The following is a 22,600-nucleotide window of genomic DNA, read 5'->3' on the forward strand; positions in this document are numbered from 1 at the left end:
ACAAGAGAGGTATTATGTGGCTCTAGGAAGGTACACATTTCAAAAAAGTTTTAGAGTATGGTGCCAAATGATAGAAGATTAGTTAGTACGAAGACTGCTAGATCTGGTAACTGGTTTATCACTGATAATCATTTAATTGGAGTGGGTAAAGAACAGATTGGGTTGAGCCCTGGCCAGTGTAGCTCAACTGGTTGGGCGTTATCCCATGCACTGAAACGCTGTCAGTTCGATTCCTGGTCAGGGCACATGCATTGGGGTTTTGGGCTCGATCCCCAGTAAGGTGCATACAGGAGGCAGCTGTCCAATGTTTCATTGTCACATCAATGTTTCTCTCTCTCTCCCTTCCTCTCTTCTTTCTCTCTAAAAATCAGTAAAAAATGTATTGTTGTTTTTTAAAAGAAAATTTTATAAAAGGAATAGATTGGGTTGAAGAATAAATGGAAAACAGAAAGCCAAAATGGTGAGTATAGATCACTTTGTTCAGAAAGTTTGGCAATAAAGGCGTGAGAGGCATTAGCAGCTTGACAGGTCATCAGGTTGAAGGAAGTATGCACATTTTTGTGTGTGTTAATCTTCACCCAAGAATACTTTTCCACTGATGTTTTAGAGAGAGTGGAAGGGGGAGGGGGAGAGATAGAAACATTGACGTGAGAGATACATAGACCAGCTGCCTTCCACACATGTCCCACTTGGTGCATGGAGCAAACCCATAACCAAGGTGCATGTCCATGATTGGGAATCAAACCCAATCACGGGTTCGTGGACCCTTCAGTCCACGGGTCGTCACTCCAACCATTGCACCTCACCCTCCAAGGCAGAAGGATGCACATTTTGTACGTTATCTTTTTTAATATGACTCGTGTGTAGATACTCTGTAAACAAAGACTGCCTTCAATGTTCTTATAGTACCTACTAGATTATATAATAAAAACAGCAACATTACTAAATCACTGTTTACAATGCAATATATATCTCATATAATTCACTAAATTTTAAGTAAAATCCTAGTGTAAAAGGGAAAGCACTAGATTGAACCAGATAGTCATTAAATTCAAGTCATTCACCTGCATGGAGTGACTGTTTAAAAGAGGCCATGCCCTGAAATGTAACTGACAGGGTCTATGAGCAACACTGGGGATGCATTAAGATATAACATTAATTCCTTCACCCTGGGTCGCACAAGGACATACTCACCTCCATAGTAGAGTCCTGTAGCAGTGCACATCCGCCACTGTCCCTGATACATTCCGGCTCTGCTGGGGCTGCACATCTGGACGCTGACGTCTGCAATCTCTTGGGGCTCTAGTGATCTCACCATCACCATGTTCACATGTCCAAACTGGTCTCCCCCGACATATTTAAGACAAACCCCTGGAGGCCAGGCCTCTGCCCCTGAGTTCAAGCAAAAGAAAAAAATGTTAGGCAATCGGTGGTTCCTTGCTGGGTGCAATTCATTACAAAGCCATAGAAGAAGCCTCTTTCTTTGTCTCTTAGACATGTAATCCTACCCACATACCCCTAAGCTATAGAACATCTCACATGACTAATCAGAGGGAATTATCAAAGTAAACAACCTCTGACCAATAGTCTACCCCTAAGAGAGGGTACATACAACAGAAGCAAGGCAGTTCCTTAAGATGTGTTTCAAGTGCCCCCAGAAGAGGCCATACATCAGACTAAATCTGTAGAATCTAAAATGATATATGTGCCCTGATCAGTGTTGCTCAATGGTTAGAGCATCAGACTGTGCACTGAAGGGTCATAAGTTCAATTCCTGGGGTGCAGGTTCAATCCCCAGCCCGTTAAGACGCATGTGAGGCAATTAGCCCATGTGTCTCTCTCACATATCTATCTCTCTCTCTCTCTCTCTCTCTCTCTCTCTCTCTCTCTCTCTCTCTCTCTCTCTTTCTCTTTTTCCCTTCCTTCTTTTCATTCTCTCTAAAAATCAATGGAGCCCTAACCGGTGTGGCTCAGTGAATAGAGCATCGGCCTGTGGACTGAAGGGTGCCAGGTTCGATTCCAGTCAAGGGCACAGACCAAGTTGTGGGCTTAATCCCCTGTACAGGACTTGCAGAAGGCAGCCAATCAATGATTCTCTCTCATCATTGATGTTTCTATCTCTCTCTCCCTCTCCCTTCCTATTTGAAATCAATAAAAATATATTTTTTAAAAATACCAATAGAAAAATATCCTCCGGTAAGGATTAACACAGCATGATATATGTGAAGAGTCATTAAAACAAGCACAGGGCCACATCTTCGGATGCTTTCTCTACTAATAGGTAACACACGGCCATTTTCATGCTAACATTTTAAGCTGAAATGTATAGTAAAAATATGTCTGACTCTTCCCAGTTTTTTCACCCAGGCAAGAGGATGAAATACACAAGAAGTGCCAAAACCGGTTTGGCTCAGTGGATAGAGCGTCGGCCTGCGGACCGAAAGGTCCCGGGTTCGATTCCGGTCAAGGGCATGTACCTGGGTTGCGGGCACATCCCCAGTAGGAGATGTGCAGGAGGCAGCTGATCGATGTTTCTCTCTCATCGATGTTTCTAACTCTCTATCTCTCTCCCTTCCTCTCTGTAAAGAATCAATAAAATATATTTTAAAAAAAAATACACAAGAAGTAATTTCTATGACACTGTTTACATTTCAAAACTGCTTTTATTGCCCAGCCAAAGTGGCTAAAGTGGTTAAGTGTCATTCATCCTGTGCACCCGAAAGGTTGTAGGTCAGTGATGGTGAACCTATGACACGCGTGTTAGAGGTGACATGCGAACTCATTTTTTTGGTTGATTTTTCTATGTTATATGGCATTTAAATATATAAAATAAATATCAAAAATATAAGTCTTTGTTTTACTATGGTTGCAAATATCAAAAAATTTCTATATGTGACACGGCACCAGAGTTAAGTTAGGGTTTTTCAAAATGATGACACACCGAGCTCAAAAGGTTCACCATCACTGTTGTAGGTTCAATTCGGTCAGGGCACACACCTGGGTTGAGTTCAATCCCTGGTTGGGGCGTGTACAGGAGGAAACGGATCAATGTATCTCTATCTCACCCTCTCCACTCTTCTCTCTCTAAAATCAATTAAAAACATATCCTAGTGTAAGGACTAAAACAAAAATAATTTTTAAAAGAGGTGTCAAGTGAAAGTTTCACTTAGGGAGGATTATGAATGAGAGTAAGAGTGCCAGAGGAGAAACAGCAAAGGCCTGCCCTACTTCTGTGTTACTACTCTAGTTCCAGATAGAAGTCAGGCCAGATTAGGATGATGCCAAAGAACCAGTGCACATGCGCACTTTTCCTCTCTTTAATAACACACCTGTCAGTTTTAGGATACCAGGTTCTCCTTAATCAAATGGAAAGCATTTAGCTTATAGATAGAAAACTATTTTATGACTGGCTGAACAAATTCCAGAAGAATAAAAAAAACTATTTGTTCAAAGTACCTTGGAGGATAAAATCTCTAGCAACTGTTGCCCAACTTTTCAAGAGGTGTTCAAGAACAAAAATGCCTGTTACAGAAAAAAGGCTGCAGGCCCAGAAGCTGTTTTAAACTGGAGTTACTATATAAAAACAGGAGGAAAAGGCAGTCAGGCTCGCCAATACAGATTTTCTCTAAATCAGAGTGAAAGGCAGGCGCTTTTGGGTTCTGATTTTACATTCTAGCCATTTTATGTCAATCCTCCCAAACCCTCCTATTAATCCAAGTGACTGTCTAGTGAATGAGCAGATATATCAAGAGGTTTTCTAAAATATAAAATTGTTATTCTGCAACAAGGTAGCATTTAAAATATTTCAACAGTACTCTAACAACTTTCAATATTTAAAAGCACTAAAACAAACTCATGGAAGGCCAGACCATTTTTACTATAAGTAAACAAGGTCTTAGATTAATTTTTTAAAACTTTTGAATAGTTCATAATTTCTAAACAAGTGTCACTCATTTAAAAATTTCATGTGTAACTTTCAAAGCATTTTTTGATAAGTAACAACAGGTTTTAGTAATACTACAATGATTTCTCCTATGGGGAAATGAATAGAAGCCGACTAAAGAGATTTTTTCAAATTATTAAAAGCATGCAAGCCTTAGCTGATTTTGCTCAGTGGATAGAATGTCGGCCTGAAGACTGAAGGGTCCAGGGTTCAATTCTGGTCAAGGGCACATGCCAGGGTTTCGGGCTCAATCCCCAGTAGGGGGTGTGCAGGAGGCAGCTGATCAATGATTCTCTCCCTCTCGCTCCCTCTCTCTCTGAAATCAATAAAAATATTTTTTAAAAACAGCATATTAAGAAAGAAATTAGGCAAAGATAATCAAACTTCAAACAAGTAAGAATTTCAAGCAAATAGAAAACATGGGTATTTTCTTATATTACCATGTGCCTCTCAAACTAACAATGTACCATATTGTACCAATGAAAATTTCACATAGCTACAGATGTCCCGTCATCTATAACACTAGGTCAATCCAAATTATGTGTTTGCTCCGTGACACAGTGAACTTGCATCCAAGGGAAAGTTACTTCTAAATAAGCCAGAAAAACTAAGATTAACAACTTGGTACATTAGTTATTATATAAAAATCTAGCTTAGCCAATCTTTTCCAGTCATAAAAGAAATATAAAGAATTGAAAAGTAGTCAATAAAAACTCACTTTTATAGGGTTTGAGCCCCCAGAATTTTACATCATCTCCTATCAATTACCTTGCTAGCTAGCGTTTTCCCACAACCACCAATTTTTAACTAAATATCCTTTTGCCTAGATTTCTATCCCTCAGAATTTCTCTGTCTCATTAATAATAAGGATGTTAAAGCATTCTCATCCAGTCAGCATAAACTGTTATTGGATGGGACAAGGAATACTAACTAAATCCATTTAATTTTAAAGTCATTAGAAAATAATTTAACAATTAAAAGGTAATAATTAACAGTTACCAGATACATATTCAGATACTATTTTCAAAGAACTATGGTTAGCTTAATTTTAATCTTAAAGTAGGCAATATACCAAAACAATGTTTAAAAAAAAAAATTTCTTAATCTTTCCATCTTTCCCAAATGAGCAAATCCCCATACTTCTTACTCTGTTTTTCAAAGTGGTATTAATGTTTCAGATATCTCAATGAAAGTTCAAACAGAATCATCATGTGGTTGTAAAGAAATGAGCTTTCAAAAGAGCAGATGCTCACAGCTCTTTCTACCTACCTTGTTCTATTCATGGCTGTACCTCCTCTAGCCTGCTGGAAATAACTGGAGATTAACTAGAGCAGAATTAAAGTGATGGAGTAGAACCACCACACACAGGTCTCGTTCCTGCGGTCAAATGAAAACTGAATTCTTTAGGTGCCATCAAGACCAAAATTGTTCTTCCTAATCTAGGGTAGGGAATATTTCATTGATGTTAGGTCATCATATTAGTACAAGAAATGCTACACCATGTGTAAGAAAAATCTGAGATACACATTCACATTTGTAAAACATTTATTTCTTTTAACTACTAAGAAAGAGAAAACTGGACAAGGAGAATTGCCGATTATACATTTACCAGAATTCTGGATCCGCCATGTTTTTATAAACTGAGTATCAGGAGGTATCGACTCCCCTTCTCCTATGGTGACATCTTCAACAAAAGACATAGAGGGCATACTGATGTTTGGGCTCTCGAAGTCATAATAGGCGCCAATTGCTGCTTGTAGGTTCCTACAAATAAAGAGAAAAGATAAGATTCAGTCTTATCTACAGCATATCATCCTCATTGTCAAACAAAAGGAATAAGCCAGTTTCTTAGGGTTTGTAATAGCTATTGATTTTGTCTGAGGAACAACAGAAAAAACACCAGAACCAACAAACTTGTGCACCACCTTCTTCCCAAGGTGCACACATAAAAAGCAACAAACATTGCCCTGACCAGTACAGCTCAGTTGGTCAGATGTAGTCCCGGACACCAAGAGGTGGCCATTCAATTCCTAGTAGTGCACATACCAGGGTTGCAGGTTCAATCCCCAGTTGGGGCGCTGCAGGAGGCAACTGATCCACGTTTCTCTCTCACATGGATGTGTCTCTGTGTCTGTCTGTCTGTCTCTCTCTCCCTCCCTCTCCTCCTCTCTCTAAAAAATGAGTAAAATTTTAGGAGGCAACAAATATTATCCCCATCAGCTACATACAGTGGTTCTCAACCTTCTGGCCCTTCAAATACAGTTCCTCATGTTGTGACCCAACCATAAAATCATTTTCGTTGCTACTTCATAACTGTCATGTTGCTACTGTTATGAATCGTAATGTAAATATCTGATATGCAGGATGGTCTTAGGCGACCCCTGTGAAAGGGTCGTTCCACCGCCAAAGGGGTCGCGACCCACAGGTTGAGAACCTCTGAGCTACAATATGAGGAAATTTCCCTCTTACCCACATGGATAGCAAGTATGGGTACAGCAAGTCAATTAAAAGAGAACTCCTCTGGCAACTATGGCTGAAAGTCAAAGCAGCTCCACTTTTTAAAACATTCTAATTTTTTTTTTAAAAAAAATAGCAATATATGCACATGGTTTAAGAAGTTTCATACAGTGAAAAATACCCATCTTATCTCCTTTCCTAAACACACATATCGTTCATATAACTTTAAATATCTTTCCAGAACTTCCTTATGCACAAATAATATATATTATTTCACCCCTTTTTACACACGTAGCAACATATTAGACACTGCTCTTTGCTTTATTCACTCAACACTGTACCATGAAGACATTTCTATATCAGTACATAATGAGTATCCTTACTGTTTTTTATATCTGTGTCCATTTTATAGATACATCATTATTTATGTAACCAGTCCACTTTTGAGACTGTTTCCAAGCTTTAATTCTTCCATAAATAAGCTTATGCACTCAGCAAGTGCATCTATAGGATAAATTCCTCTAAATGATATTGCTGGGTCAAAGGGTATATATTTATGGTTTTAATATACACTGAGTGGCCAGATGATTATGACCACCTGACATTTGTAGGCAAATTAGCTATAATTTCACACTGAAGTTGCTAGAGGGTCAGACCATTATAAACAGGGAAGCAGGTTGTTTACCACGACAGAAGTGATTTTTTTCTGAAGATATGGGTAAACAACACAATTCAACAGCCTTTGAATGTGATATATATATATATATATATATATAAATCTAAACTTCCCTCAATAAAAGTTATTCATTTAATGAATGCTCCCACCAAGAATGTATGAGTGTCTATTTCCCTATTTGCTCAACAACAGTAATTCTCCAACATTTTGGATTTTTGTCAATCTGATAGGTAAAAAATAAGATCTCAATGAGGTCTTAAAATGGTTTTTTCCTTTTGTGAGAGAGGGTATCTTTTACATGTTTAGGAGACATTTGTAGTTTCTTTTTTGGAAGCACCATTTTGTAAATGTTGGTGTTCTTTTTAATTACTCACAAACCCCCTTATGTCAGAAGGAACTACCAAGCACACAAACAAGAGTCCCTTACTGAACCGAATCACATGACTGAAAGCTTGGTATATCAATGCCAGAAACCAAAGGCCACTAAAGTGGTTTAAGTAAGCCCTGTTCATTAGAGAGAGGAAAGAAATTGTCAGTAATTACATTAACTGCTTCTCCCGTGGTCTTACTCAAACTAGTGACATCATTCCTAGTCCCCACAGTAGGCAACAACATAAATTGCATTTTTTGCTAAGCATAACCCAACCATAAGCCAATGGATCCAGTGAATTGTCTTTAATTATGCATAAGGGTAGCATGAAATAAGGTCTGACATAGTACACAGTCTAATGTTCAACAGACATGCTATCAACAGTAAATACTTTTTCTGCTGGGGGGCCTGCTGCTCCTCCAGGTGTTTGCATCAGCCAGAAAGGCTGGCTATATTTAGAGCAGCCACCTCAGGTCATGCAATGGTGGCCTGCTATATTAATCAGTAATGCCTGGAATTACAACACCACCAGCTGTGAGCCAGTTCTTTGTGTGCTAGATAAAATTTACATGGAGCGGAGCTGGGCCGGGGGCCAAACTGTGTCCATTTGCTTGACTATTCAATGGGAGGGCTTGTACTTTAGTCACCCTGCAACTTCCTGATCCAGCTGACTGTGATCCAAAGTGAAGAATATATGATTGGTCAATCTTGGGGAAGCCCGCCTCTCCTTCCCACAAATGGACTTAGGAATACATCCAGAATCAGCCTTTCACTTAGGGACTGGCAGGAGATAAAAATAAGCCGTTTCCATTTTGTTCTTCTGAAAACTTTTTATAGAGATCATTTTTTCTGCCTGGCCAGAGTGGTTCAGTTGGTTCAGCATTCTCCCATGCACTTAAAGGTTGCTTCCCAGTCAGGGCACATACCTGGGTTGTGGGTTTGATCCCGTCAAGGAAGCATACAGACGGCAACTACGGAAGGCAACCGATAACCGACTGATGTTTTCTTTCTCTCTCCCTCCCTTCCTCACCATCTCCTCTCTTTAAGCATGTCCTTGGATAAGGATTTTTTTTAAAGATCATTTTCCTGCTTCAAGTCTCCAGCAAGCAGCCTGCTGACTTATTCTCTATTCACTTGGCTGTAAAATACACTTGGGAGAGAAGACACTGTGCACTCAGGACCAAATGCCAATTCTCATCCCCAGTATGTGTCATATTTCATCTCCGGCTCTGCCTGGCATCAGACAGAACTTTGAGACCATTGCAGCAGAAACACAAATTGAAAAGTCCAGCACCTCTCCAGAGACAGATTCATTCCCCTCCTCAAATCTTGCACACATCTCAATTCATCCCACAGCCAAGCATCAAACTCCTTACTTGTACCTATAGGTAATTCAGGCAGAGAAAGATTTTTAAAGCCCAAAGTGAAACTGAAAGTAGTGAACTGGACTCCGGGCAGAAAGCAGGAGGGAGGGTGACCAAGCAAATTCATTTCCCAAGTACACAGTGGGGAGTGGACTTCAGCCCAGTGGTGCTCTGAGGTACACAGCTCAAAATGCGGGTGTGTGGCTCCTCGGCGCCATTTTGATCACTGACTCACTGGGCCAAGAAACAGCAAGAATAGACCAAACAGCCCCAATTCAGTATAAGAACAAGTAGACATGATAGCATGTATTCCCATTCAAAACAACATACTCAGCTATTATTAACCAACTAGAGAGGGAGGGCGGGGCCCACGGGCGGTTGGTTGGCTGGCCTGCCCCACCCCCTGATCAAACTCCAGGTTAAACTCCCGGTGGAGGGGACAATTTGCATATTAGCCTTTTATTATATAGGATAAGGAATTCTACATGAAACAGAGCTGACTGATGAGATGAGAAAGTTAACCCTTTGCGGTCGTATTAAATTTGGACATGGGTATCGTACTGGTCGGAATTAATTTCCATTGAAAGAGCAGTGATACATAACATGCAAGATTATGAAGGATAAACAAGATTTATTAATTCTCTTTTGGAACTACGTCACTACTAGTAGAATCACTACAAACGTTATCACTTTCTACGTCAGAGTCAGTATTCAAGGTGCCAAAATAAAACTCTTCATCATTACTTTCAGATTCGCAGTACACTTCTTTCGGTAACTTTCTTTTTGCCATTTTGGAGTATTATTTTGAAATATCTTAACAAGCGAGAATGCCTAATTACAGTTAAACGTAATTTGTAAAGCTTTATTTGAAATTCTGCGAAGTATCTCCGAAGCTTGTCGATTTCTTCACTCTCAAAAGGCGTCTGACTCGCCACGGTGTTCTGCATGGCGAGTGTGGAACGACCACGTTTGTTTGTATTGAGTTTCGATATCTCCGATTTGTCGGGGCAATGTTTTGGTTCGTGACAAGGTCGCTTAGACACTTAAGAGCGTTCAGAGAAATTATGAACTGATGCAGGAATGAATAGAGTTAAGATTCGTATGGTTCCTTGCTGTGGTGGCTGAGAGCAGACATACGACCGGAACGGTAAAAAAGCTTTGGTGGCTGAGAGTAGACAAACGACCGCAAAGGGTTAAAACACAGACTCAGTATTCAGTCCAGTCTGAAAGTTTAAACTTCCAGGTTCCTTTTTGGCTTAACAAAAAAGAAAAAGAGGCTTTAATCTGATATCAGATGGTTGAAAGAACAAAGGAAGGCAGTGTAACAGTGGAGGAAAAAGGCACAGGCTAACATAAATGATGGTGATAGTTGCACAACACTGTGAATATGTTTAATGCTACAGAACCAGACACTTAAAGATGGTTAAAATGGCCTGGCCGGTGTGGCTTAGTTGGTTGAGTGTTGTCCGGAGCATCCAAGAGTTCACCAGTTTAAGTCAGGGCACATGCCTAGGTTGCAGGTTTGTGGGGGAAGCAACCGATCAATGTTTCTCTCACATCGATGTCTCTCTCTCTCTCCTTTTCTCTCGCTCTAAAATCAATAAGAACATATTTTTTTTAAATGGTAAAAATTTTACAAGTGACATTGTTGAAGAGGCGGCTCCTACCTCTGGGCTTTAAACAAGTGACTAAGCATCTATGTCAGTTTATTCAACTGCAAACCTGAGTTTTTTGTATTATAAGGTTGGCTTGTATTTTATATTACAAGGTTGGCATTATAAGGTCGACTGTGAAGGTTGCATCAGACAATGTGTGTAAATGCACCAGGTTGTATTTCATTCATTCAACAAATATTTAATTATTGAGCATTTATTCACATGGTAGGCACTCTACTTGGAACCAGCGATATAACAGATAGCAACACAGGGGAAGCCCCTGCCTCTAAGAAAAGATTTTGTAGCAAACCAGGGACACTCAAGCAAGGAAAGCTCCAACTGTCAACTGCCTCTCATGCTGAGGCTATCAGTCCAAGGCAACTTTTTCTACTTGGGCTGGAAAAATGGGCTTGGTGCACAATACAATTTCAACTGCCCTGATTATCAGCTTAACACAATTCAGAGTAAAAGAATGTGGTGATGCTGATATGTGTTCCCTGATGAAATGCAATTTTGTAACTCAGAAGCAATATTGCCCAACCTTCATTTTATAAAGACACAGATGAACTAACAGGTAAGTAACTTGCTCTTGGCTATTAGTAAAATTTACTATTATTTATAATTTTTTATTATAGAATCAGTTATTAATATAATTTTGAACCATATATATTTAAAAGCATAACACTTTTTAACTTACCTGGAATTTTCTAATTAGCTAGTAACACTCTAAACATCTGATTTTCTTAAGAACATATTAATTTCCATCATAAATTCTATAAACACAATAATTTTAACCTTCTTGTTAAGCTGAATTCTTTAAAGTGGTCAAATAACGTTGCATATATTTACAAAGAGAACATTTATTTTTGTACTCTGTATACATATATAAGTCAGATTATTGGTTTTATAAAGAAAAGTAATCTATATATTGAATATACAGTCAGGAACATCACCCAAAAAATGGGGGTAAAAAACAGTTAAAGTCAGGAAATCGAAATTCAAAAAGGAATGCCATAAGTCTGAGTATTAGCTCAGATTCTCAAGGACATATAATTAGATACCTTCTTTTTCCATTCTCTGATTAGGAAATTCAAAATGATACAAATAATGAGAAAGAGAAAACAACCCATCTTGTCTGGTCACAAATTAAAATGGGAAATCAGAATAATGAACCAATCCAATGAAGCATGGGCAATAACATCTTTGGGCATAAAGTAATACTCATCCCTAAGTTTCCCTCCCCAGGATCAGGAGGAAGAAAAACCTGACTAAAAAGAGGATCAGCAAAACAGATGGTGGTTCTTACTAGGACTTTCCAACATCAACTCAACTGGAATCTAACATGGAAGACCAAAGAGGGGGGCCCAAAAATATGTATTTAAGACTATCGTAACTTTTATGACCTGAAAAGAAAACAAGACTTTCGTTAAAACAGAAAGATGACTGCAGGTAGAGAATACGAAATGGGCTAAAGAAATCCCTCACTATTTTAAAACCTAAAAATTAACACATGGATACTATTTAGTATGTGAAGACAGTAAGAAAAAAGAACTTGTGGAAAATTCCATTAAGAGAAACAACAAAGGTCACACCATCATTTTTACAAAATTGACTTCAGAGAGAGAAGTGGGGTGGGGGTGGGGGGCTTCAATTTGTTATTCCACTTATTTATGCATTCACTCGTTGGTTCTTATATGTGCCCTGACCAGGGCCTATGCACATTCCCTCCTGGGGATCAAGCCCGAAATCCAGACAGGTGCCCTGACTGGGAATTGAACCATGACCGCCTGGTTGACAGGTTGATGCTCAAACACCAAGCCACAATGACAGGGCAGGAGTTTAGTTTCTAAGTGACTCTGATAATATGTCAGGATCAAACTATTTTTCCTTTAAACAAAAACAATGCTGGTATAAAACATACATAACATACAATTACTTTAAAAAGTATATAATATGTTGGAATTTAGTGCATTCACAATGCTGTGCAAACACCATCTCTTTCTAGTTACAAAACTTTTTCATCACCTTATACCCATTAAGTACACCCATTGAGTACTCACTCATTTTTCCTCCCCTGGGAGCCACTAATCTGCTTTCTGTCTCTATAAATTTGCCTATTTTGGATAATTTATATAAAAGGGGTCATAAAATCAATATGCCACCTTCTGTGTCTGGCTTCTTTCACTTAAAATGTTTTCAAGATTCATCCCAAATGGAAGCAAATGGCTGAATAATATTCTATTGTATGTACATATCATATTTTGTTTATCCATTCATCTGATGATGGGTATCTGGGTGTTTCTACCTTTTTGTAAAAAAAAAAATATGTTTTTATTGATTTTTTTTTAGAGGGAGAGGGAGGGAGAGGGAGAGGGAGAGAAACATTGATGAGAGCGGAAGATCAATTGGCTGCCTCCTGCATAATCCACCAGGGATTGAGCCCGCAACTTGGGCATGTGCCCTGACTGGGACTTGAGCCAATGACCTCCTGCTTCATGGGTCGACGCTCAACCACTGAACCATACCAGCCAGGCTATACCTTTTGACTATTATGAGTAATGCTGCTATAAACATTCCTATACAAGTGTCTGAGTGGGTGTGTGTATGTGTGTGTATATATATATATATATGTATATATTTATATTTATATATAGATATAGGAGTACAACTGCTGGGTCATATGGCAATTCTATGTTTAATATTTTGAAGAACTGACAAACTGTTTTCCACAGTAGCTGAACCATTTTATTTACATTTCCACAAACAATATATGAGTTTTCCCTATTTCTCCACAGCTTCACCAACACTTAATTTCTTTTTTATTTCATTACAGCCATCCTCGTGAATATAAAGTGATATCTAACTGTGGTTTTGATTTGCATTTACCAATGATCTTAGACACCTTTTCATGTACTTGATGGCTTCATTAAGAAATTTGGACTTACTCCTAAAAGCAAAGGAAAACATCTAAATGTTTTAAAATACAAACAAAAAACACACTCAATTTCATTGAAGTAAAATTTATGTAGCATAGGGGGGTGGGGGGCTAATGGGGGGATGAGGACACACATGAAATACCTTAATAAATAAAGGGAAAAATTTATGTATCATAAAATTCACCCATTTCAATTGTACATTTCAATGATTTTAGTAAAAAACTGTAAAACCATCACGATGTTTTAGAACACTGTCATCATCTCAATAATGACCTAATTCCTATAATGTGTATACATGTTATGCTGCATGGCAACAGGGAATTAGATTTGCTAGTCAGCTGACCTGAAAATAGGGAAATTATCCTGGATAATCCAGGTAAACTCCATGTGATCACTTCCTTAAGAGTGAGAGAGAACTGGAAGACAGAACCAGGGGGACAGCAATAAGGACGACTTTGCAAAGAACAAAGATGGCAGCACAGGTAAATACTGCCTCCCACAACAACATGAATATTGCAACTAAAATGCAGAACCACCATCATTCAGAACTGCCTGAAATCTTACTGAGTGGAAGTCCTACAACTAGAGAAGTAAAGAAGCAGCACACTGAGACCGGTAGGAGGGGCGGAGGTGTGGGACAAGCTGGTCTGGCACCCACGCGTGGCATTTTTTTTAATCAGGAGGGATATCTCCAAGGCCTTCCAAGAGAAGCAGAAGGTTCCAGCCCCACACCAGACCCCCAGCCCAGAGCTCCAGAGGTTGGAAGAGAAGTTCCCATAACTTCAAGATGTAAAAACCAGCAGGGATTGTGGCTGAGTGACACAGAGGCTGCAGGAGTGCCAGGTGTTCCTCTTAAAAGCGCACAAACTTACACAATCTCGCTTCCTCTGAGCTTCAGCACCAGGAGGCGGCTTTGGGGAAATCGAGGGATATACAGGGAGGAACTGGACTGTCTAGCACGGGTGCAGGAACTAGGGTGAAGCTTTCTCCCAGACAGGGGTATTCTCAGGGGTCATTATTTCTATGCTGGGACCTACCCCCATCGCAGAGCTCACAGGCAGCCATATCTGAATTTCCATGAGCCTGGACCATACTGTTCGCTCCGCCCTGGTGATTCCCTGAGACCCCACCCCCATCCAATTTGCAGCACCACCCAAGCTGTTTGCAGCTGCTTTTCCATATGAATGGCCTGTCCTGGCTCAGGCTTCAGACTTTCCTAAAATCTCTTAAACAAGCAGCAGCTGGAATCAGCATGCCCCAACCTATCAATAATTGGCCCACCACCAGCCTACCTTGCTTCACAGCTGGGCCTCACCTAGGCACTTCCTAGCCCAGGGGTGGGCAAACTTTTTGACTCGAGGGCCACAATGGGTTCTTAAACTGGACCGGAGGGCCGGAACAAAAGCATGGATGGAGTGTTTGTGTGAACTAATACATGTTAACACTGCTGCTGGTGAAGGAGCGGAGGGGAGAGCAAGAGAACCCTCCACTCTTTCGGCTCCACGGGCCAGATAGAACAGTTGAACGGGCCAGATCCAGCCCATGGGCCGTAGTTTGCCCACGGCTGTCCTAGCCCAATACAAGTAGCAGACATCTGCAGATCTCTCTGTAACTCCTGCCAGGTGGCCCCAGGCAATGGCTGACTTTAACCTCCCATAGCCAGTACACCTGCTGGACAACTTCACACCATACTGGATTACAACTCTACACATTGCACATGACTCACACAGGGAGCAGACTCAGTGAGCACCAAATCCCCACTGAAGCAAGTCCTGCTCCAAGAGGGTGTCTCCTGCACAACAGATCTTCCACTGTAGTCAGAGCTGGTCCTCACAGTCAATTAGCTTGGAGGTCAACTCCCAGTGATGCCAACAGCAATCAAGGCTCAACTACAACAAGACTGTGCACACAGCCCCCACAGGGGCACACCTAGAGTGCCCAGCTCAGGTAACTGGGGAGGCTGAGCCACTGGACCACACCAAGGCTAATCTACCAAGACATAACAGCTTTATCTAATATAAAGAAACAAACACAGGGAAGCTGCCAAAATACAGTGACAAAGAAACATGTCACAGATGAAAGAACAAAAGAAATCTCCAGGGGGAAAAAAAAACTAAATGAAATGGAAACAAGCAAACTACTCAATACAAAGTTCAAGGTTGCTTAAGGATCTTAATGAGAGCTTCAAGGGACTTACAGAGACTTACAAGAATATTAGTGAGAATGTCAAAGACATGAAAAAGAACCGTTAGAAATTAAGCATACACTAACTAAAATTAATAATTTACAGGGATTCAGCGATAGAGTAAAGGATTCTGAGAATCAAATTGATGTGGAATATGAGGAAGCAAAAACACCCAATCAAAAGAGAAAAAAAGAATCCAAAAATATGAAGAGAGTGTAAGGACTCTCTTGAGTGGGACAACTTCAAGAGTACCAACATTCGCCCTAACCAGTTTGGCTCAGCGGATAGAGCGTCGACCTGCGGACTCAAGGGTCCCAGGTTTGATTCCGGTCAAGGGCATGTACCTTGGTTGCGGGCACATCCCCAGTGGGGAGTGTGCAGGAGGCAGCTGATCAATGTTTCTCTCTCATTGATGTTTCTAACTCTCTGTCCCTCTCCCTTCTTGCTGGGCCCAGCCCTGCAGGGGAGGGAAGTTGGGGGGAACCAGGCTGGCAGGGGAGGACAGTTGGGGTCGACCAGGCTGGTAGGGGAGAGCAGTTAGGCATCGATCAGGCTGGCAGAGGAGGGCAGTTGGGGGCGATCAGGCTGGCAGGCAGAAGTGGTTAGGGGCAATCAGGCAGGCAGGCAGGAGAGTGGTTAGGAGCCAGCAGTCCTGGATTATGAGAGGGATGTCCCAGATTGGAGAGGGTGCAGGCTGGGCTGAGAGACACACACGCCCCCATGCACGAATTTCATGCACTGGGCCTCTAGTATATTTGATAATGTTCATCATCAAAGACAAAAACTATGAATATTAAGGCAGATTAAAGAAAGATTGCAATTTTAAAGGGTGCTGTTTTCTGCTGTCATTTCCTTCTTCATAATTCTGCTTTTAAGAAGTCAAATATCCATTAAAGATACGTTTATTTTTCTCTAGCTGGTGTGGCTCAGTGGATAGAGCATCAGCCTGCGGACTGAAGGGTCTGGGGTTCAATTTCGGTCAGGGGCACATAAAGGAGTTGCAGGGAGGCAGCCAATCAATGATTCTCTCTCATCATTGATGTTTCTATCTCCCTTTCCCTTCCTCTCTGAAATCAATAAATATTTTTTAAAAAGATGTTTATTTTATTTATTTATTAATTTATTTATTTAAGCACTTTTGATTTTTAAAAAATATATATTTTTGTTATTGATTTCAGAGAGGAAAGGAGAGGGAGAGAGATAGAAACATCAATGATGAGAGAGAAGTACTGACTGGCTGCCTCCTGAACACCCCACACTGGGGATCGAGCCCCCAACCCAAGCATGTGCCCTGTCTGGGAATCGAACTGTGACCTCCTGGTTCATAGGTCAATGCTCAACCACTGAACCAGTCTGGCCGGACAGGAACTTTCGATTTTTAAAAGTAGATATAAAGTGCCAAAACGCTAAGCTATGGAGCAACACTCCATTCATAAATCTAGCTGTTGTTTCTACATACAGAGAAAAAAGCATGGGCTTTGAAAGAAATACCACACACATTTTACATATACCTTTGATTAAAATGCTCCACACCTGTCTAATATGCCTTGCCTTTGAGATTTACTGATGGTGTACTACAGGGCCCAACTTCAAAGCCTCTTCAGTTTCATCTCCTCTGTAGAACAACATTGACAACACCATCTTCGAAGATAATACAAAACTACACCTAAGAATACGTCACCTCCAAAACTGCATACTAAGGTACACATCTAAAGCCCTATGTTATCAATCTTATTCTGTAGGAACCAAAAGGTAAATAAACCTTAGCCAAGTTCTATTTAATATGATAAAACCAAAACAAAACTATCATCACTATAAAAAGTAGACAAAAGGCAACTATTTAGAGACAGAAAAAAGATTAGTGGTTGCCATGAGGTTGGGGGTGTGAATGGGGATTAACTCAACAGGCAGAAGAAATCTTACTAGAGTGATGAAAATATATAACTGGAGTGTAGTGAGGGTCGCTCAGTTCTGTAAACTAAAAGAAAATCACTCAATTATCCATTTAAAATGGGTTAATTTATGATATGTCAATTATAATGTAATAAAGGTGCTTTAAAAATAAAGCAAATGTGGTAAAATGTCACTTACACAGGTATTCATTGTACTAGTCTTTCAACTCTTCTATAGTTTTGAAGTTCTTCAAAATAAAAAATTGGGAAACATCCCAGCCAGTGTGGCTCAGTATGCTGCGTACCATCTCATGCAACAGAAGGTGACCTGTTCGATCCCAGGCCAGGATATATGCTGGTTGCAGGCTTGCCTCCCAGTAAGGGTTGTGCATGAAGCAGCCGATAGATGTTTCTTTCTCTCTCTCTCCCTCTCCCTTTCTCTCTATGAAATCAATAAAAACAGTATTAAAAAAAAAAAGTTGGGTGCTCACTTCAGCAGCACAAATACTAAAATTGGAACGATACAGAGAAGATTAGCATGGCCCCTGTGCAAGGATGACACACAAATCTGTGAAGCGTCCCATTTAAATAAATAAATAAATAAATAAATAAATAAATAAATAAATAAATAAAATAAGTTGGGGGATAGATCAGAATGAACACTACAACTCCCCCCCACCCCGAAACCCGAATATTAGTGTTTCTAGTTTAGGATTACCTAAAAAAGGCAGAGGACATAGCACAACTCTGAGAGATTTAGGATAAAATAAAAAAAACACCTAGAGCCAATTTTTATCCAAGGATATGATTAACAATTTTTTCTCTATTTAGGTATTATATTTTTCTAATTACCAAGTAACTCATATTCATTAGAAAGTTTAGGAATTAAAGTGAAAAAGAAAGAATAAAAGAAATTAAAAACCAACAGTAATACCATCAGCCAGAGATAGCCATTTATAATTTGCTCTTTATCATTCAGGTAAAAGCAGATCCATTTTGGTGAAGGAAAGCTATCTGTATATAGTTATTATCATAACTTGGTCAATTACTCAACTGGCCCCTGGCCAGGTAGCACAGCTGGTTAGAGCATCATCCCAATAGCCAAGGTTGCAAGTTTGATTCCCAGTCATGGCACATACAAGAAGCAACCCATGAATGAATAAATAAGTGGAACAAATCAATGTGCCCCTCCCACCTTATCTCTCTCCCTTTTCCTCTCTCTAAAAAAAGTAAAAATATCAAAACAATCACATTAATCATACTAAGAATACAAAGGCAGGATAAAAAAATTTTATGCAAATCCAATGCTTTCAGCTTCAAATTAAAAAGTGCATCATTGGTCTCAGCTCTCTCCCCAAATACTCCTAAAATTGTATCGGCTGAATGAATGTTTGTGTGTCCCCCCAAAAGTGCTGAAATCCTAAGCCCCAATTGGTGGTATTAAGAGATAGGGCCTTTGGAGGTGATCAGGTCATGAGGGTGGAGCCCTCATGAATGGGATCAGTGTCCTTATAAAGGACACGACAGAGAGCTCCCTCAACCCTTCCACCATGTGGGAGTACAGGGAGAAGTAGGCCATCTATTATTAATCAGGAATTGAGCGCTCACCAGACATCAAATCTGCTGGCACCTTAATTTTGGACTTCGCAGTCTCCAGATCTGTGAGAAGTACTTCTATTGTTTGTAAGCCATACAATCTATGGTATTTTTGTTAAAGCAGCTCAAATGGGCTAAAATAAAATTTTTTAAAATTTATAAATTCACGAGGACAAAGTAAACAAGTGAGGAAGCAACATCTGGGGCTCTGTAAAGGAGACAAGTGATAAGTAACTTAGCCAACCAGAACAAGCTGAATCCTCTTCAGCCAACAGTGAGGAAAAGTAAAAAAATAACCTAAATTAAAATGAGGATCTCCAAAATGTTCAGGAATTAACACCAGGTTACCCTTCAAGTGAAGGTGAAGATATGGATAAAAATAGAAGAGGTTATGCCTTTGCCAACCCAACAGTTAGACCTCAGATCCCCTAATACAGTGCTCTCAACCTTCTGGCCTTTTAAATACACTTCCTCATGTTGTGACCCAACCATGAAATTACTTTCGTTGCTACTTCATACCTGTAATGTTGCTACTGTTATGAATCGTAATGTAAATATCTGATATGCAGGATGGTCTTAGACGACCCCTGTGAAAGGGTCGTTTGACCGCCAAAGGGGTCGCAACCCACAGGTTGAGAACCACTGCCCTAATATAATCTAAACACTGCAGGGCCTGGTGACTGCCCCACCCGGGAGGAAATGAGTGGGGCTGTTAAAACCTCAGTTAACAAACCCTATAGTCAGGCTCACAGCTTCCAATCCATTTCTTGTGTCCTCCTCTTAAAACAGGAGTAGGGAGCAAAGAACCACCATATATTTAAGGTAAAGCATCTAACATGAAAGAAATAGATCAAACAAACAGAAATGCAACTTGAAGAATACTGAAGAGATCTCCCTGAAAACTGAGCAAAAAATGTCAAATGGTGAAAAGAGAAAAGAAAGAGGACCAGTCCAGAAGGTCCAATATCTGAAAAATGGGAGGTCTAAGAAAAGAGAACAGAGAAAATGAAGGGAGGAGGCCAAAGGATTAATTTGAGAAAAAATCAAGAACAAGAGGGCAGTTTCCAGACTGAAAGGGCTCCCCAAAGCTGAGCACAATGTTGAACATACAGGCTTAAATTCATCAGCATCAAATTTAAGGGCTCTAGGGACACAGTAATGTTACCAAAAGCTTCCAGAGAGGGGGAAGACAGGACTTATTGAAAGAACAAAGAATCAGAACAGCATCACATTTCAACATTTCAACATTTCCACTAGGAGGGGGAAAAAAGACAAGGGATCAGTACCTTCAAAATCCTGAAAAACGTATTTCCAACCTTGAAATTGCTACCTAACCAAACCTGGGGTATCAACTAAGCATTATAATAAAATATAGTTTCAGAATACAAAAGTCTCAAATTTTATCTCCTCTGTACTATCACGAAAATTTTAAAAGTAGGGTCCAGGAAACAGAGGTTCCAACAAAGAGGGGAGAGTGTGAAAAAAATCCCAGGTGTCCACAGATCTACAGCACAACCAGTCTAGATCAGAGTAGGTCAGATGATCTGGAAGAGACTTCTTCACAACGATGAAACTGAGAGAACACCTAAAGTACCTGCACCCTATTAAGAGATTCATAACTGGTAAGGAGTTTGAGAATAACTGGTAAAAAATATATAAGAGATTGAGCAAACCAAAAATCAGGATAATTATTATGCTGGGGGCAGCAAAAGACTGTGCACAAAAGGAAAATAAATTCAAATACACTAATGGCTCAAGTGTTTTTAAAACATTTAAGTAGTTAAAACAGCTGTGGCCGGTTTGGCTCCGTGGATAGAGCATTGGCCTGCAGAGTGAAGGTCCCCCGAGTTCGATTCCAGTCAAGGGCATGTACCTTGGTTGCAGGCTCCTCCCCTGGTCAGGGCTCTTGCAGGAAGCAACCAATCAATGTGTTTCTCTCTGTCTTTCCCTCTCCCTTCCACTCTCCCTAAAAGTTAATGGAAAAATATCCTCGGGTGAGGAAATAAATAGGCAGGTAGGTAGGTAGGTAGGTAGGTAGACAAACAGATAGATAAAACAATATAAACACTGAAAACTAGATAGATAGATGATAGATAGATAACCAAGTTACAAATAATTAAAATGGGAGATGGGTGAGTGAAACTAACAATTACCAAGTGCCAGGCACAGCTCTAAATCTTTTACATACGTTAATTTATCTAATCCTCAGATAAACACTGATACTGCCCTTATATATTAGGAAACCAAGGCATGGAGAGCGTAAATAACTTTCCAAAGGTCACACAAATAGCAATAACAGAAGCTCTGAACTTTGCTCTTCACCACCACATTGGCTCACCTAGAACAAAATCCTCATTGCACTGTGGAAAGTCAACAGATAATAATTAAAACTGAGGAGTAAAAATCAATAGAGAGGTAAAAACTCAAAAATCAGTTAAGAGAAATGAAATATATTGCCTCTGGACAGTGAGATAAGGAAAAAGGGGTCTAGAATTCCTGTTCCTTTTAACAAGCCTACACTACTTTACTCTTTAAACTATGTGCACGTATAACATGGGTAAAATGAAAATTAAATAAGAAGAAAATGTACTTCACTTTAAAATCACTTTTTCAGTAAATATTAAAACTCTTACTTCAACTATAGAAAACCACACATACATACCAATACAACAGAAAAAAAAAAGTGCAAAAGGAAGCCCAAATGTGTGTGTGTATACACACAGTAAAGCAAAATAATTATTACCCTTGGGGCAGCAAAGAGTTGTGCAGAGAAGGAAAATGAATCCAAGTACACTAATGGCTCAAGGGTCAATAAACATTTAAATGGTTAAAACAACATAAACACTGAAAACTTACTTAACCAAATTACAAATAACTAAAATGAGAGATGGGTGAATGAAACTAACAATTACTATGTGCTAGGCCAGCTCTAAATCTTTATACCTGGTATATGCATTTGACACATGATAAAGAGAGCAATATCAAATCATTGGGAAATCCAAATTTCTCAATAAATGAGGGAAAACTGACTAATCATCTAGAAAACATGTTAGATATTGACTTCCAACCACACTGCCAAATACATTTGTTATATAAAAGATTTATATGTAAATTATGCAATCATAAAGATAACTGAGGTGAATAATTATATAACAATTAGGTGAAGAAGAATTTCTACTCATGAAACCAAAAGCAGAAATTAAAAAGGAAAAGATTGCTGGATTCAACTTCATAATAATTCACAAAAAAGTGCCCCTAGTTAAAAACATTATAAGCCAAGTGAAAAGACAAACTGACAGAAAGGCAAACATTTAATAAGAAGCTATTTTCCTTAATATTCAAAGAGCTTGTACAAACCAATGAGAAAAAAGAATAACAATCCAATAGAAGTAGAGAGGAAACACACAAGTTACAGAAAATTACAAATGGCCTCAGTAAAGCTGGGGAAAAAATACAAATGATCAAAAAAGATATGGAAAGAAATCCAACCTCGCATATAATTAAAGCAACACAAACATAAATTTTT

The 22,600-nt window shown here is 39.5% G+C and overlaps 1 protein-coding gene across 3 annotated transcripts in view; it reads right to left on the bottom strand.

Annotated features, from left to right (window-relative positions):
• The window catches only part of ILRUN (inflammation and lipid regulator with UBA-like and NBR1-like domains), a 99,379-nt gene that overhangs the window by 54,329 nt on the left and 22,450 nt on the right, over nucleotides 1–22,600 (bottom strand). For all 3 annotated transcript variants that reach the window (XM_081095016.1, XM_081095017.1, XM_081095015.1), the window contains exons 2-3: nucleotides 5,553–5,707; nucleotides 1,195–1,392 (exon numbers count right to left, since the gene is read on the bottom strand). In XM_081095016.1, the coding sequence (XP_080951142.1) occupies nucleotides 1,195–1,392; nucleotides 5,553–5,707 (353 nt within the window). The remainder of the gene's footprint in view (nucleotides 1–1,194; nucleotides 1,393–5,552; nucleotides 5,708–22,600) is intronic.

Source organism: Myotis nattereri (genome assembly GCF_964212035.1).
Source record: "Myotis nattereri genome assembly, chromosome: 6".
NCBI classification, from domain to species: domain Eukaryota; kingdom Metazoa; phylum Chordata; class Mammalia; order Chiroptera; family Vespertilionidae; genus Myotis; species Myotis nattereri.